Genomic DNA, 16,172 nt, shown 5'->3' on the forward strand with positions numbered 1-16,172 from the left:
TGGCCAGTCTCTTTACAGAGCCTAAAGTTAAATTTTGTCATATGTACTTCATAAGCACTTTCACCATTTTCTGTGAGGTTATTATGTTTTTGTGTCTTATTTACTGAAAAAAGAACAGATGTGAAAGGGAAGGAAAAACAAAAGAACAGGTGAACAAATTAAAAACCGCAGTAGAATCAGGTCAGTTTTTTCTGTTTCGACTAAAATTGATACATCCCCTCAATCATGTTCTACTTAGATACATACATATGTCTGAACATTTTAATAGTGCTATATGATGTTATTTTCTAGACAAACTATTTGATGGATTTGTGTCAGCTACAGTATACAGATCTCTGTTCCATATTCCCTGTGTAACTTACTTCAGAAACCATTCAAAAATGCAGGATTGAGGATTCTGGCTTTGGCAAGCAGAGTATGGGATCTTGATGAGCTTCAGTCAAAAACAAATATAACTACAAGATATCAAATATTTTAAGCATGATGAAAACGTTTATGATCACCCACCATCATATAGTTCTTTTCATCAATTAGATCAGTTTGTTATCTACTCCTTAGCCTACTGAAGAGGCTTTGTCAGAACTTATCTGAGATTAAAATAACAACCAGAAAACAAAGAGAAACAACCCAACCCCACCACAATAATTCATTTCCAAGGTAAAGTCATAGGAAATGAAAGATGTGATGAAAGGGAGGTGTCATAGCATTATACCAAATACCATTGTTACATTCTTCCAACAAATAAAAGTGCAAGAGGAAAGCTGTAGTAATCAACCAGATTAAAAAGAAATAGTAACAACGGTATCCTACTTCTTATCAACCTCATTTAATTTCACCTTTTAATGTATGTATGCTTAGGAATGTTAATTTCTTTAACAATTAATTATTCTTAATTTATTTGTCAACTGAATGCTATATTAAGGAGTAAAAATGTTTTAAGAACAAAACTTATTTTGTTATTTTTGTTTAGGGAATGGTTTTTCTTTAGACGGAAATTTAAAAAGGTAAAATGTGCATGTGTTTGAGCAAAAGTGTAACCAGAAAGAATTAAGTTTGTGGTTTTACCACTGCCGTTTAGCATTGCTAGAGAATGCTCATGCTGTTAATGCTTTGCTTGAAAAGTAGGTTAGAAGTCATATGTGTGCAGTGATTATCTGCTTAGTCTCCTGACTTCCACTACTGTGCCTGTCTGAATGTTAGGCATGAGCAGAAATATGGCCCCTGTCACGTTACATTTTTCTGTGGATCTTTTGTGAAGTAAGGCAGAGTTTTAGTAGCGCAAAGTAATAAAGATATAAAGTTATATTTAGTTATGAATTAAAAAAGAACTAGATCCAAGTGTGAATTGATTTGCTGAAAATAGCTTTTTATAGAAACCTCCCCGCTATCTGTGCTGAGTTTTCATTATCTTAGTACCTCATGGGTTTAGAGAGACTTTCATTTTCTTATTCCACATTTCAAAAGGCAGAAGTTTCAATTTGATTTTCCTAATGTTGTCACTGTCCAAAATCTGTCATCTAGCTAGAATTTGTCACCTTTATTGCTAGAATTCAAATTGCAGTTTGATTTATAACAATTTATAACAGTTGATACAATAAACTTTCACTTGTTTGTTTAGTGGTCCTTAACCATATCAGTAGGTGTGCAGATTTCCCTTCTATCCTGAATCTCTATTATGTGACTATTGCTTTCTTTTATGGAAAAGTTTATGGAAACTTTCTACCTAATGTCCTTGCTAATTTTTTCATCCCACTGCGTCATGTTGAGAATAAGATATCTTCTCATGATTGAGAACAAAGCAAATAACCAAATGATTTATGCAATTTTATTTAAGAGTGGTCTAGGAAAGTGTTCTGTACCTCAGTGCAGCATCTTCATGCAGTGATTTTTATCAGTAGTTTATCACATTTAATTTCACTTAACAGATAAACCATTTTAGAATACTGAACTCACATAAAAATAATAAATGTTATTAATTATTTAATTATCTAAAGTGAGAAATATGAAATATACTGCACACCAGTTCTGCATGTAAGAGCCCATGTTTCTTCTGCACAGAAAGAGTAAAGGTCAAAATGAGAGAATTAGCAACAGGAGATCTGTATTTTCATGGAGACTCAAGGGAGTATTATGTTGTTGTGGTTCTGTATGTCACTTGGGAATTATTCAAGATCTTGTAGTTTTCTATGATATTGCACAATATTCTGAGTAATCGATTTAGTAGAAAATAACTTTTGAAAGTTGAACCTTTCTGCCATTTTGTTGACAGAAGTTGAGCCTACCTGCCATTTTGTTCTGTGTGTCAGATTGCAGAACGGCAATATGACAAAACAGCATTTGACATAGGAGTGTGTATAAAGCAAAGCTGTGGAACTGACTTCATCCATGAGAAAAACTTGCACCTGTTGACGTTCATTAGTGCTTGGTGAACATTTATGGACACCCAAAATTGGCTGTGAGCAGAGTGAGGCAGTAGGTGGTGCATTTCAGTAATGGTGACAGGACAGAAGTCAGATTTTTACAAGTGTGGCCTGCAGGCTTTTGTTCATCACTGGAAAAAATGCACGGCTAATGGTGATGTTTTGTGTTTTGTAGCTGAGAATTTGCTCTATCCAAAAGTGTTATTTTGCTCTTTGTGTTGGTTGCTGTTTCCATGGAAATAAATAGGAAGCGTTACTTTCAGAGCAACCTGCATAGAATCCCACTGGAAATCTATTAAATCTATTGTAGCTGAATGTTTTTCATAATTAAATCATTCACAAACCCATTCTAAGTACTTTTAATGTCATTGTTTTTACTGCTTCTATTTGTAAATGTAGATTCTAAATTAAGTTTAATCTTGCAGCATTCCTGGTATTTCATATAATATTATCAGGTTTCTACTTTACAGTAGAAAATTGTTACATTTAAAAATTACTGTTTTACTGTTATTTTCTCTGAAAATAAGCTGAAATGATGACCAGGAACATGACAGAAATAAAAGGCAGATATTTCACGTTGTCAGATGGAAAGGAAGGCTATTTTTCTTGTATTCCCAATTAAAATGATACCGTGATTCTTGCTTAAAAGAATGCTCAGTCATAAGAACAAGTAACATGTTTAGAAATGTGGTGGGTGGTGTGGGAGTGGAGAGAATTACATGCAAAAATTGGAAGGAGTGCTTTGTCATTTGAAAACTTACTCAGTTAACAAATTTGTCAAAGAATGTGAGGAATTTTAGAAATGAAAATAATTAGTGACATCTTTAGTTCTGGCCAGAAGTGATAACAAAATATTTGTGACCGAGAAGTAAGAGCTGGCAAAGAGGTTGGAGCAAGTTGCACAATATCGTGAACAACTGAAAGTTTATCTATTTGGTACCCTTTGGTTTTGTTTTTTAAACCGGAAACATAGATGTTCCTAAGTTGGTGAACTGTCTTGGGAAATTTGATGAATTACTTTTTTATGAAGGAATTTTACACATTTTCTGTGTCAGGCTGGAGATGACTGTGTAGATAATTTTAGCTGTAACATTACTGATAACTCTTTTATCTTAGAGAACTTTATTTTAGATACACCAGTGCATGGCTTTATGGTTGAGTCTTTACAAGTTGAACTCCCTAGAAGCTTCTTTATGGAGTTCAGGCAACTGCTGGAATGTGTTGATGTTTGTTGATGTCACTGCTAGTTTCAAACAATGTATGCATTTCCTTTCCAATTAGCAGTGCTTTTGAAGTTTTGACAGCAGTTAACTTCTCGTAAGAATGCTAACAATTCACTTAGCGATTGCTTATTAATTGAGATGTTTCTTTTTTCAAGGGAACGAAAGAAACTGAAGGAGAAGAGGAGTCTGGTTTAATTGCGCCTGCTGAAGTCTTTGCTCCTAAGAGTCTGGTGCTTGTGTCCAGACTAGATTATCCAGAAATTTTCAGGGTAAAGAACTTAGCATTGCCATTTATAATGTCTGTCAGCAGACAAATCTGTTTTTAATGAGCAGAATTAAATTTTGATATGAAATGACTCAGGATTGACTTGGAAATTTAACAGCAAAAATTGATTTAGAGTGAGCTAGATAAAATTCAATTTCTGAGACAGTAAATAGCCCCTCTAGATTAGAACAGTGCTTTTTTTACTCTCCAAGTAATTCTATATCTTTGTAGAAGATGAAAAAATAAACTGACCTCAGAAAAATCTCTATATAATGAAGGGAATTATTAGGACAAAACCTGACTTGCTCAGGTAAAAATAATGCATTAACAAAAATTGATTAAATATTTAATGGTAAATTAATAGTAAAACCTTATTTTCTTCCATATGTAAGGTAAAAATGTCAGAGCCTCTTCCAGATCAAATTAAAAAAGCCTGACAGAGATTTAGGATCTTGGATTACTTTCAGCTGTTGAGATATGGCTGATCAGAGATAAATTAAAAGCTCAAATTTTTATTAAGCTAATATATATTAACAGAAACAAACATAATTCAGCTAACAGATCAAGCTGGAAAATCACTCAGTGGTAAGTTGTCAGTAGAGATGAAGAGTGACGGCGTCAACTCAGACAAAAATTCCATGTAAGTGAATGCATCGTCTCTGCTTGTGGCCTTTAGTGAATGCAGAGGAAAGTGTGTAGAAAGAGGGTAGGCTGTAGAAATAATTCCACTGAATACTTTCCCAGACCAATGTGAATTATAGTTTAATGACATCCTGAACCAGAGGTGTCAACTGTATGATTTTTTTTGTATAATTTGTCCAGTTTCTTGACTCTTGATTTTATAACATCTCATGGCAAGGGATTTCATAGCTTAACTATGTGTTATATGAGAAGTTACTGTTGGAAGCATGTCTACGAAGAGAATTCCAAAGATATTTACGGAATTATCAAAATTATAGCAGTTAAAAGGCACCAGAAGGATGTTGTGGAATGGAGTTATTTTATTCAAAGGCTTTTTGGAACATAATGCTAAGTCATTTTATGTTGAGTTTAAAACGATAAAGATGCATCTCCAGTTTCTCAATCAAAACCAAATCCATGCAAAACAAGTTCAGAAATGTTGAAATGTGAATATATTTATATTAACTCATTTAAAATATGTTTATATTGAAATAATAAAATTAAATAATATGAAGGGCTGTTGAGTCTTAATGCTAGTTTTACAATGAATCTGAGGAGCTCATTGGTTCATCTGTGTTTTACTCTGAAAACCGGTCAAATTTAGGTCCGATAGTTCAGATTGCAGATGAAGTTATGATAATTTTACAAGTATGGTCATTTAAAAAAAGCAATTATTAGCAAAACACTTTTTATATAATTGAACAAAGCACAAATACTATTCAAAAACGTTGAATTTCTTGTTATGAAAGATTATATTAGCACCTGCCAGCACGTATGTTGCTTTTATGTCCAAGTTCTTTTTTTTAAAGAGTATTTACTTCTACAGCGTGTTTGATTGGAACATCCTTCACTACATTAATCCCTATTAGACACATTTATGTTTTACAAACTATATGCATATCTTTAAATAATGTCAAATCTGCATTCCCTGTATTTAGATTTCCTGTGTTTTTGTAGGCTTGCCTTGGACTGATCTATACTGTGTATGTGGACAGCCTGAATGTGTCCCTGGAGGCTCTCATTGCAAATCTCTGCTCATGCCTTGTCCCTGCTTCTGGAGGGTCTCAGGTAAATGCAAAAAAAAAAAAAAGAAAAGAAAAAAAAAAAGGTATTTTTCCAGTTAATTGAATTTATGAAGAAAACAAAAAAAAAATTCTTCAAATATTTTTGTTGAAAAAAAGATCATAGTTCAGCTGAGTGCTTTCCCTGTGGCCTGCGAGTGCTTTCCCTGTGGCCTGTCTTCTAAAGAGAGCAAAAATTCCATTCCAGTATGAGGTCAAAGGGTTAATTTTGTCACTGAGTTGGCTTTTTACAAGGCACAGTAACAAATCAAGCAGTTTGTATAAGTTTAGTTTTTAATAATAACTCGTGTTAAGGAAAATCTCTGTTGCTATATATGTATTAAGAACATTTTTTGTTGTTGTTTGTTCATTTTTTTTTGTTTTACATATCCTTTGTTTTAATTCATTTACCTGTGTCTTTTTCTTCGTGCTGTTGAGTGTACAATTGATCTTTCCTTTGGTAACTGTTTTAAGTTTCTGTTTCAAAAAGCATCACAAAGCAAAAAAACCCCAGAACATTTAGCATGTTTTGTTGTTTTTGTTTTTTTCTTTTTTCCTTTTTTTTCTGAATTGAATATCCCAGGTAGCCCACACATTTAAAAATGACAGAGAAGTTTGTGAATACACTTCTTTTTCTTTTTTCCTTCGGCTTTCTATGAGCAAAAAGTCAGATTTGTTTCTTGATTTACTTAAAATAAATTATTCCTATACATTAATAGTTTTCTGACAGCCAGTTGGGTGTTATTTGCTTGATCTTTATGCTGTGACATTATAGGGAAATTGTTGCCTTATCATGAAACACATCTGGAAACTAAGAATGCAAATGGAAATATTTAAAAGTGGATTTCATATGCATTTTCTCATGCTTTGTATCCAATCTATGGATTTTCAACCTTCTTGAAGTTGTACAAGTCCTTAATTCTTTTCTGTTTTTCCTGGAATTTCTCTTTAAGGTAAATGTAGTTAAATCTCCTTTTAGCCTCATCAGATCTACATGATTGCTCCCTAAACTTTCAGTTTTGAAAGGAAGTAGTTAGATAATATCTCTTTTTTTGTCAGAAACCCTCTTTTTAGTGGTATTTGAACCTCATGTTAGAGGTGGTCCACTTGGACTTCTGGCTCTTTTTTCTGTCCCCTTTTTCTTTTTTCCTTTTTTCCTCTCTGTCCATAAGTATGATTTTTGTCACTGGCAATATTTTCTGCTAGAAGTCAGGGAAAATTTATGTTTCACCTTCTGCTTTCTTTCTTAAAATGAAATGATCTTTCACTTGCAACTTAAATTCGTTGATGTTAAAATTCCATTTTAACCAGAACATCAGTTTTTCTGTTTTCTTTCTTAAACTTGTGCTTCCAGGGCTAAATCTAAATTGTGTGTCTTAGAATGGAAACACTCTTTTGATGCTTATCTCCAGAAGTCTTCGAAGGGCCTCCCAGGTTGTTTGTGTGCCCAGTGCTGAAATGATCAACTGCAAAGCTAGTTACTAGCCTGCATCCAGGTCTGCTGCTTAAGTGCTGGGCAAGAGGGTCTCTGCCACAGCTCAGGGACTTACTTGGTTTTACTGTGGAATGTTTTGCTTTCAGACATCTGCTGTGCAGCAACTGGCATTTGCTACCTTCATGCTTTCAGTTGTCTTGAAAGCAGGATTAATTTGCAGTTATAATAGTTTTTGAACTGTGATACACAAGTGTATTCCTTTCACTCTCATTTCTAGTCTGCCTTGTTGGGGGCATGTTCTTGTGCTGCAAAGGTAACTGAAGTTCTAATTCTACTGAAATATTCTGAGTGGGAACATAGGACTAGCAGGAGAGTGCTCTTCAATATGCAGATGTCACTTGGGAAAAAAATTCAGTCTTGTGATGGAACATGAGTGTGGGCATGCAGACAGCACATATCAAAAAACCTTCAATTACAAAATAACGTAGTTTTTCTGAATTGAATGTGTTGTAATTTTTTTTTTTTTTTCTGGAGGGTTTTTTTATTGCACTGTTAAAAATGTAATATTGAATGCCTTCAAAGGCATGACTCACAAGGAAGACATTATCACACTATGCATTCAAGAGGTCATATACTGACCTCAAATTATATTTTGGATCTATGTTAGTTCAGTTATTCTTACTGATTTTAAGATTCTGTATACAAAAGAAATAATTTTTACAGGATGAATCACTTTATCTGTATGACAACAGTATGTTTATTCTATATAAATTAAATTGTACTAAAAATATGTGTATTTCTTTCTGCAGAAATTGTTTTCTTTGGGAGCTGGAGACCGGCAACTGATACAGACTCCTCTACATGATAGCCTTCCTGTTACAGGCACCAGTGTGGCTCTTCTCTTTCAGCAGCTGGGTACGTCTAGGTCTGCTCTGCTCTGGGGGAGGTGGGGAAAATAATAAGAATTCAGAGAGTAAATTATTTTCTATTCACATTAAGCTTATATCTTGTGCCAAGAAAGCAACATGGTCAATATTAATTTGTTTTGAATGAAAGAATGACTAATAGTGCTTTTATCCCCTAATCAGGCATTCGTATGTCTTTTCATATGTCTTGCCTGTGGTACAATAGCTCCAATGTTATCCACTATCTGCAAATATATTGTAAATGGAGGTGAGCTTCTCAATTATGGTAACATTCATGTAAAAAGATTCTCTATCCCTTGGGTACTGTTCAAACTGAATAAAACCCAGTAGGTTAAAAACAAACTAGTAAATGAAAAAGTTGCTAGAAAAGGTACCAGGCACTGATAATGTGGAATACGTTTTCTCAAGTCATAGAAAATAATTTTGAGTGATTGGATTTTAAAAATGTAGCTGTACTCAGGCATATGAGAAGAGAAACAGAAGCATTTATTGTTTAAAGTGAAGTTCTTGAATGCTTCTGAAACGGTGAAGAGATTTTAGTCTGTGCTGTAACGTCTGTTGCTGACCGTCCATAGTGAAATTATTCCAGTCAAAACAGTAGTAAGTTATGTTTCCTACTCCAGCTAGTTGTAAGACCTAGTGATTCTGGAAGTAGAAAATCCTCTAGACAACAGAAGATTTCATATGGTGTATCTGTCGAAGTCTATATCAAAGGAATTGATATCAGATCTGATAAATACAATATAAATACTTAATTGTATTCTTTCAGTATTCTTACAGTATTATTTCAAAGTATTCCAAGAGAAATATTAATATTTTGTGGATAAATGCAACTAATGTTATAGAAGCTGCTTATCCTGACCACAGTTCCTGAGGTTTTACTTTGTTAATTATACCAAGATTCATTAGAATTAGACTGAGCACACCACAGGCAATGGTTTAATCATGGAAAAGCCCAAAAACAACTTTCGCTTTGGTGAAGATGTGAATTATGACATGAGTCACAGTATGGTATGGTATGCTTGTTCTATTAGTATGCTATGAGTTACCGAAGACGAGGCAATATATTCTAGGGCAATGGTAGCAAAGGTTACTGCAAATTCTCAGTTCTGAAAATGTCAAAGGAAGCAAGGTTTTTAGCTAGTGCTTGGACAGATTAGTTACTGTGTGACACATGGCTTTTGTATGGCAAAATGGGGTTGAATTATTTTATGTCACAAGATCAAACTGAGATAACAAAGACAAACCATTTCATGCGTCAGATTTATAGAGAGAAACTATGTAAGGAGAGAGTGGGAATGTGAGTATGGAAGGAAAACCAAAAGTACCGTCTCTTCCTCTCAGATTCTTAGTAAGGTCAAGTGTGCAGATAGAGCCTTTTAAATCCCACTCATTTTGTATAGAATGAAATAATAACACTTTTGTATGAGAATGTAATATCGCTTTCAGATGGGATTTAAGCTGATATTATTAACCACATTTTATTAATGGATAAATATAGGCTCACTGATGTCATGTAACTCCCTGAAGAACTGCTATAGAAGGGTATTTGAGAGTTTAAAATGTAACTAAAATGCTTAGTGTAATACCCTAGCCATCGCTAACACTTTAAGTCTTATTTTTTGGAATTGTTTAATTCCTTATTATATCATTTATGCTCTGCTGTTGTATACCTCTGACTTACTTTTTGTCTACCATCTCTTCTGTTACCATTCTCACTTACTTTTTTTCTGTAAACATTCTGGTTTCTATACTTCTGCTTTTTTTCTTCCTCTGAGTTGCACTAAGTTTTGGAGTTCTGATCTTTCTTGTGTTTTAATAGCATATAAGGAGTACAGGAAAGAGTCAGTAAGCACAAATACACCATGTACCCATTCCAGGAACACTGCACGGAAGAATATGAAAATCAGCAGGAGAGGGAAAGGGAGAAAATGCGGGAGAAGTTCCTTATTACTCACAGTTCTGATTAGTGACACTTCATATTGGCCCAGAGAGAGAGAGAGAGAGAGAGAGAGAGAGAGAGAGAGAGAAGAAAGTATGTGAGACAGATAGAGGGAAGTTTGTGATTATAAAACTTGGCATAGAAACTGCAAGCTTGCATCCCGTTTCTCTGAAAAGATGATACGAGTTCCAAAGGGGAGGGAAAAAAAAAAAAGAAAAAAAAAAAAAAAAAAAAAAAAGAATGATTCCATGCAACCTGTCTTTTTTTATTGTAACGTTTTCTCATTTCCTCAAAGCCCCAGAATTTTCGTAAGAGCCTAACTGATGTTCTTGTGTGGCATTTCTTCCTGTCTCTCTCCTATTCCTTGGTGTGATGGAGAACAGGAATCTTCTAAAATTCTGCAGCATGGGAATGTCAGTTCCCAGCTGATGTCTCTTTCAAAGATTTTTGGGTCTCAGTATCTGAGGGTATATAGCATGATGGTAGAATCACCTTGTATCTTACAAATTAACAAATGCTAGCATTGTGTAGTGTATATCACTTTAGCGCATGGCTCCTTTGACACGTAGGTGGTCTACATCTTTGATAGAGTTGTTATGTTCTTCTAAAGGCAAGGTTTGTTGATGTGAAATTTCTGTTTGGATGTACTGAAAAAGTGTTGTCAATACAGCTGCAGATAGCTATCCGTAATGGTTGTGGAATATAAAACGTTCTGAATTTATTCTTACTTCTTATATAAACTTTTGTGTAGCATTAATGGCAGGAGTCCTGAAAGAATCTATTAGCCTATCCCTTTGAAAAAAATTTGTTTTTTTCTTTTTTTTTTTTTCCTCTAAGGTAAAGTCTAATACTTTTCTTTAGATACCATAGCCTATTAGAAGCCTTTTGTGCTTTTTGTTGAAGTTCTGTTTCTCTGGTTCTTATCCAACCTAGCAAAATCATTTGACTTCCATTGTCCAGCATGTTGTTGGCTAGTTTAATTTGATGATAGCTATGATCCCATTATTTGCCTATGTTCAGAACACAAAGATTGACTAGGCTGTTTGTTTAGTAACAATATGTTCAGTTGTTTCTCTTCCGGTACAAGTCATTTAATCCTATTTGAATTACTAATAGAAAATTGAAGAGTAGTTAGAAAAATATTTGTGAACTGGATAAATCACCTTTTTAAAAATAGCTCTTTCTTTGAGAAAGATGGGCGACAAGACAAAATTTACCACTATGAATAGATACAAAAGTAATTTCAGCATTTATTTTGAGAAATATTGTGCAATAATAGTCTCATCATGCTTTTTCTTCTTGGCAGGATAATATGTCAGAAGATGACCCTCCCTATATTACCAAGTTTACAGCATATCTGGAAATAGACTTTGCTTTTACTTGGGCCACAAACTACAGTTGGGAAAAACATCCCCAATGGCTTTAAGCTGTAATAATGAACATCAGTCTTTGACACTTTAAATCTTACATTCTATTTATTTCAAAAAACGTAATATATGAGAATAACGTGACAAGAGCCAGGCATGTAGCTGGATCACTACACCTAAAAAAAATATTTCATCAGCTTAGAATAACAGTAATCATGAAGCTGTGTTTATGAATGGTCCATGATAAGTAGAAGTGTTTAAATACTCTTCTGTTTCTCCTTGCCTATTAGTGAGATGTTAGATATCTGTAAAAGCTCTTTTGGGGATTGAAGGAGATTTTTATTATTGTTATCTTCTAGTCCCTCTCACTATATTTACAAATACGTTGCTGTGTCTCTGCTTTGAACTCTTTCCTTCTCCAAATTCAAGTACTGCTTGCCTGCTTCATTCTGGTGTTGTTATTGAGCATGGCTTTCTTTGGTCATTTGTATTTGAGACATACACCTACATCCTCTCAATGGACATCATTTTCTAATGAACCTAAGGCAGAAAACTCTATCAGGGACCTCAGTGATATACGTCAAGCAAGAAGCTCAGCTTTAATTAGCACTTTTAATTTTTGCCTGTTTCAACAACTGGCAGTATGAATTGCTCTGCTGAGCTGATCAGAACAATTAAGAAACAGGATGTTCCTTAAAAATTAATGTTTTACCCTACTTTCCAAACTCTGACGACAAGGGTTTTCCTTCATTTGCTTATTGCTTGGTCTCCTACCTGGGCTGCCTTTCTATCCTCGCATTTCCTTTGCTCCATTCAGTAGACCTCAGACCTGTGGGTTTGTCTAGCTAGATGGATTTGTTGCTTGTCACCTGCCTTACCTTGACCTTACTACCATTTCTGGTCCCTGGCAGCTAGTGGTCTTCAGTTTCCACTGTAAACATACTGAAAGAGTCAAGGAAGACAATGTTTTGATATTGATTCTTAATGATAGCTTTTGGTCCCTGTGCTGTTAACAATCAAACCTTGCAAGTTTGACAGGAGATATAGTTATGGACCCCTTTGGGACCTACTTGCCTGGTACAGTTTCATCCTAAGGAAGAAATTTATCTTAGAACACGCATGCTGGTCAGATTGTCAGCATGCTGAAATAAAGCTGGCTTCATTTGTTAATAAACTTTCCAACATATTTTGCCTCTCATAGCACTACCTCAAAAATCATGATGTGAGCATAATTGTTCATAATTGTTTATATATCTCAAGGATAAACAACACAGTACAGCAACTGTTGACCTATGGAGTAACAGAGAAATGATCTGATGGAGATTATCTAGAACATTTCATTTCAATTCTGAGAAAAAGAATTGGTGCTGAGTCAGACATCAGCATCACTACACAGCAGAGAATTTCAAGCACTTTGCTTTCCTGAAAAAAAGAAAGACTTTGTAGTCTGTCAACTTTCATTGTACAATTTTAGGTGCAAATTAATAGACAGTGAGTAATTAACAAAGCTGCTACAGTTAAGCTGCTTTGTATACAGAATAGAGGCTAAAAAGGGTGACTGAGTGCCATGTGCATCTTAAAAGTAAGAGAACCTGAATGTCTTACGAGGAGTGGCTGAGGGAGCTGGGATTATTTAGTCTGGAGAAGAAGAGAGATCTTTTCACTCCCTACAAATACCTAAAAAGAGGATGTGGTGAGGTGTGGTTCGACCTCTTCTCCTGTGTAACTAGCGATAGAACTAGAGGAAATGGCTTCAAGTTGCACCAGCAGAGGTTCAGGTTGTCTATTTGGAAAAAAATCTTCTCCAAAAAAGCAATCAGGCACTGGAATGGTCTGCCCATGGAGATGGTTGAGCCTCAACCTTGGAGGTATTCAAGAAACATTATGATATACTGAGGGGTGTGGATTAGTGGAGAAGCATTAGTGGTAGATGGACAGTTGGACTAGATGATCTTGGAAATCATTTCCAATCTTGGTGATTCTATGATTCTAATGTCTGGGAATAGTGTACTGTAATGTGAGATCAAAAGACCACGAGTGCCTTCTGTCATAACTCCTGAACTGATTTTCTTTTATGATAAGTGAAAGCTTAGATACCAGGATAGAGATTTTCTAAAATAATTGGTTCTCATCACTCTATTCCTCTTGCATTTCTATTAGTCAAGAGGGCACAGAAAGATGCAGATATTTTCATTTCCCAGAAGTACAATCTATTTGTGCAATCTTATTCTTGTAGATATTGGCTTCAAACTTCTTAGTGACCCTAGAATCTGACCAGCATAAATTGCCTTTTTCTTCCTTTGTAGATGCAGTTAACTTGATGTTACTGATTCTTTGGCATTTGAAACATGTAAGTCCAAGTCAAGCAGAGGAACCGTGTTCTGGACTACAAAAGTGCTTTTTGAGAAAGACCCTAATTGTATTCAAAGTATCTCATGGCCAGTGCTGTGAATGTAACTCTTAAAATATTTCTTACGTTTCAGAAGAGATTCCATTATTAAATCAGTGGATTTTCAATAAAGTTTTGTAGGAGTTAAATACTTTATAGTATGTAAATTTAAGATGACATGACAAAATTGTTCTATGAAAAAGAAATATTTTGAAGAAATGGTCTTTAATATTTGCCACCCATTTTATTCTTTCCTTCTAAGGCCCAGTGTTGATGATAAGAACAGATGGCTTAAAATTTTCCTCCAGCAGTTTGATCCTTATCATTTAGAAAACTATGACAGTATTTTCACCATACTTACGTCACATATATATCCAATATACAACAGAATATTCAAGCAGTGAAGAGAGAACCATGATGACTGACATAGTAATACCCTTCATTTTAGAAAGATAAAATGTGGGGAAATGATCAGACTAGAAGAAAAAAAGTCCAGTGTGTAATAGCCAGCATGGCAAGTAATGATAACAGAATGTGGCTTGATGTTTTTATTAGCTTTGATTTATCAGCTTTGATTAACTATATATTTGGTTGATTCCTTCTTAAGTTTTTAGTTGATGTATTACTTATGCTCATTCATATCATAGGATCTTGCTTTCTAGAAAGTTCGTTCTTGGTCATGTAGAATTTCCATGGAAAAAAAAAAAGACAGTTTTTTCTTGGAATAGGCAAAAAGTTGATTTACTACAGTAAATTTGAATTAAGAAGATTTTAAAATTCTGCACTAGGGGAGATAAAATGTTCGGCTTGTCGTGTAGAGTATTTTATGCCAACAGGAAGCTATATTGAATTAGAGAGTAAATGGGTAAAACGTTCCCAAAATATGCACGTATATATGTCTATTGCTGGGAAACATTAAGAAAGGGCCACTGCACAGCCAACCCACTAGCTGGCTTCTGCTGTTAAGAAAATCCCACTGTCTTCAAGACAGAACAAGAATGCTTTAACTTTAATACTGTAATTTGTTCAGAAGTAATATAGGGGCAGCTAAGCAATGAGATATTTAATCTGTGCGATGTTGTATGAAATGACCCAGTGCAGCATTTTCAATTCAGTAATATCTATAATTGAAACATACACTAAGATCAGGTCATCAGTGTTGTGTTGCTTCTTTGCATCTCGTGTTTATCATGAGAGGTCAGTGATATGAGCCAGAACTTCTGTAACTTCTGTCAGGTTGCTTACAAACTTCTTGCCCAATTCACTGGATTTCTTCTTTTCCATGAAATGTATGCACTGTGAGATGGGAACATGTATTCTCTGTGTTGAAATTAGACGGCATGTGCAATTGAAGCAATTTATTAAGTGTTTAATCAAGGAAGTTCAATCAGTCTTTGATCTCAATAAATTGTGTACTCTCCAGTCATTGCAACATGCTACTACCTGTCTTGTGAAATAGATGCTGCTGGCTTTGTTGTAAATGCAGTTTAAATGAGGACCTGCGATTAAGCTCTATGAACTAGCAGAAGAGAATTTACTGTTCAAGCTTTCCTACTAGATTTGTCACGTCAAAGAACAAATAGAATACAAAGGAATTTTATGTGGCACGTACTGCTAATGGGCGCTTACTGCTGCAACAGCAGAACAAATAGGAACTTGTTTTTTAAAGGTTTAGAAAAAATAAAAGGATATTTTGCAAGTTAATTTTGTACAGAGCCTCTTGTGCACTGCAGAGTCTCATCTGTTTTCTGTCAGCCCTCTCAGGTTATGGTTTGTTGCTGGGACTAATTCAGTCACTCAGCCAAGTGCTTCCATGAGAGCAAATCCCTCGCCCTCTGCAGATGAACTAGCTCACCTTGGACTTGTGTGAGCTTTAAGCTAGCAGGTGCAAAGAAAGCAAAAGGAACAAGACCATCCCTAACAATGACAAGCATTGGATCAGCTTCCAGTCAACTAATGTCAAACGGCACCTTATAAAGATGCAGCTCGTGTTCTTGCATTTGTTTGGCATATGTGGAACAAAGAGAGCTCTGTTGTTGACTATTATATTGCTGGTGCCCTAATGCCACCCTTTCAGAGATAAGAAAAATATAAACTCCAATAAGCAATAAAGAAATAAAATCAGAAGAGCAAAGGAAACTTGTTTTTTTGCTTACAGAAAAAAATTGAAACAGATGGCTTTTCTTTCTACTTTTACTGTTAGGAATGCAGAAATTAGTTTTCTCATTATTCCAAAGTAAATTTAATAGCACTTAAATTGTAAGACCTTACAAAACTACATTTCAAAAATTCAGTGCTAATACTTGTGGCTGAAGAAGAGTAAAATTTCAGTCCGTATTTCTTCTTGTAAGATCACACTTAAATTTTTGCTAATACTTTTTTTTTTTTTTTTAGTATATATATACAGTTTATCTAAATTCAGCATATGTAGATCTCAGCATTGTAAACTAGTTGTAAAGACTT

The 16,172-nt window shown here is 34.7% G+C and overlaps 1 protein-coding gene across 5 annotated transcripts in view; it reads left to right on the plus strand.

Annotated features, from left to right (window-relative positions):
- SBF2 (SET binding factor 2) overlaps positions 1–16,172 on the plus strand; it is a 237,691-nt gene that overhangs the window by 108,231 nt on the left and 113,288 nt on the right. For all 5 annotated transcript variants that reach the window (XM_048948353.1, XM_048948355.1, XM_048948356.1 and 2 more), the window contains exons 4-6: positions 3,799–3,912; positions 5,547–5,657; positions 7,895–8,000. In XM_048948353.1, the coding sequence (XP_048804310.1) occupies positions 3,799–3,912; positions 5,547–5,657; positions 7,895–8,000 (331 nt within the window). The remainder of the gene's footprint in view (positions 1–3,798; positions 3,913–5,546; positions 5,658–7,894; positions 8,001–16,172) is intronic.

The sequence above is a fragment of the Lagopus muta genome, chromosome 6 (assembly GCF_023343835.1).
Source record: "Lagopus muta isolate bLagMut1 chromosome 6, bLagMut1 primary, whole genome shotgun sequence".
Lineage (NCBI taxonomy): Eukaryota > Metazoa > Chordata > Aves > Galliformes > Phasianidae > Lagopus > Lagopus muta.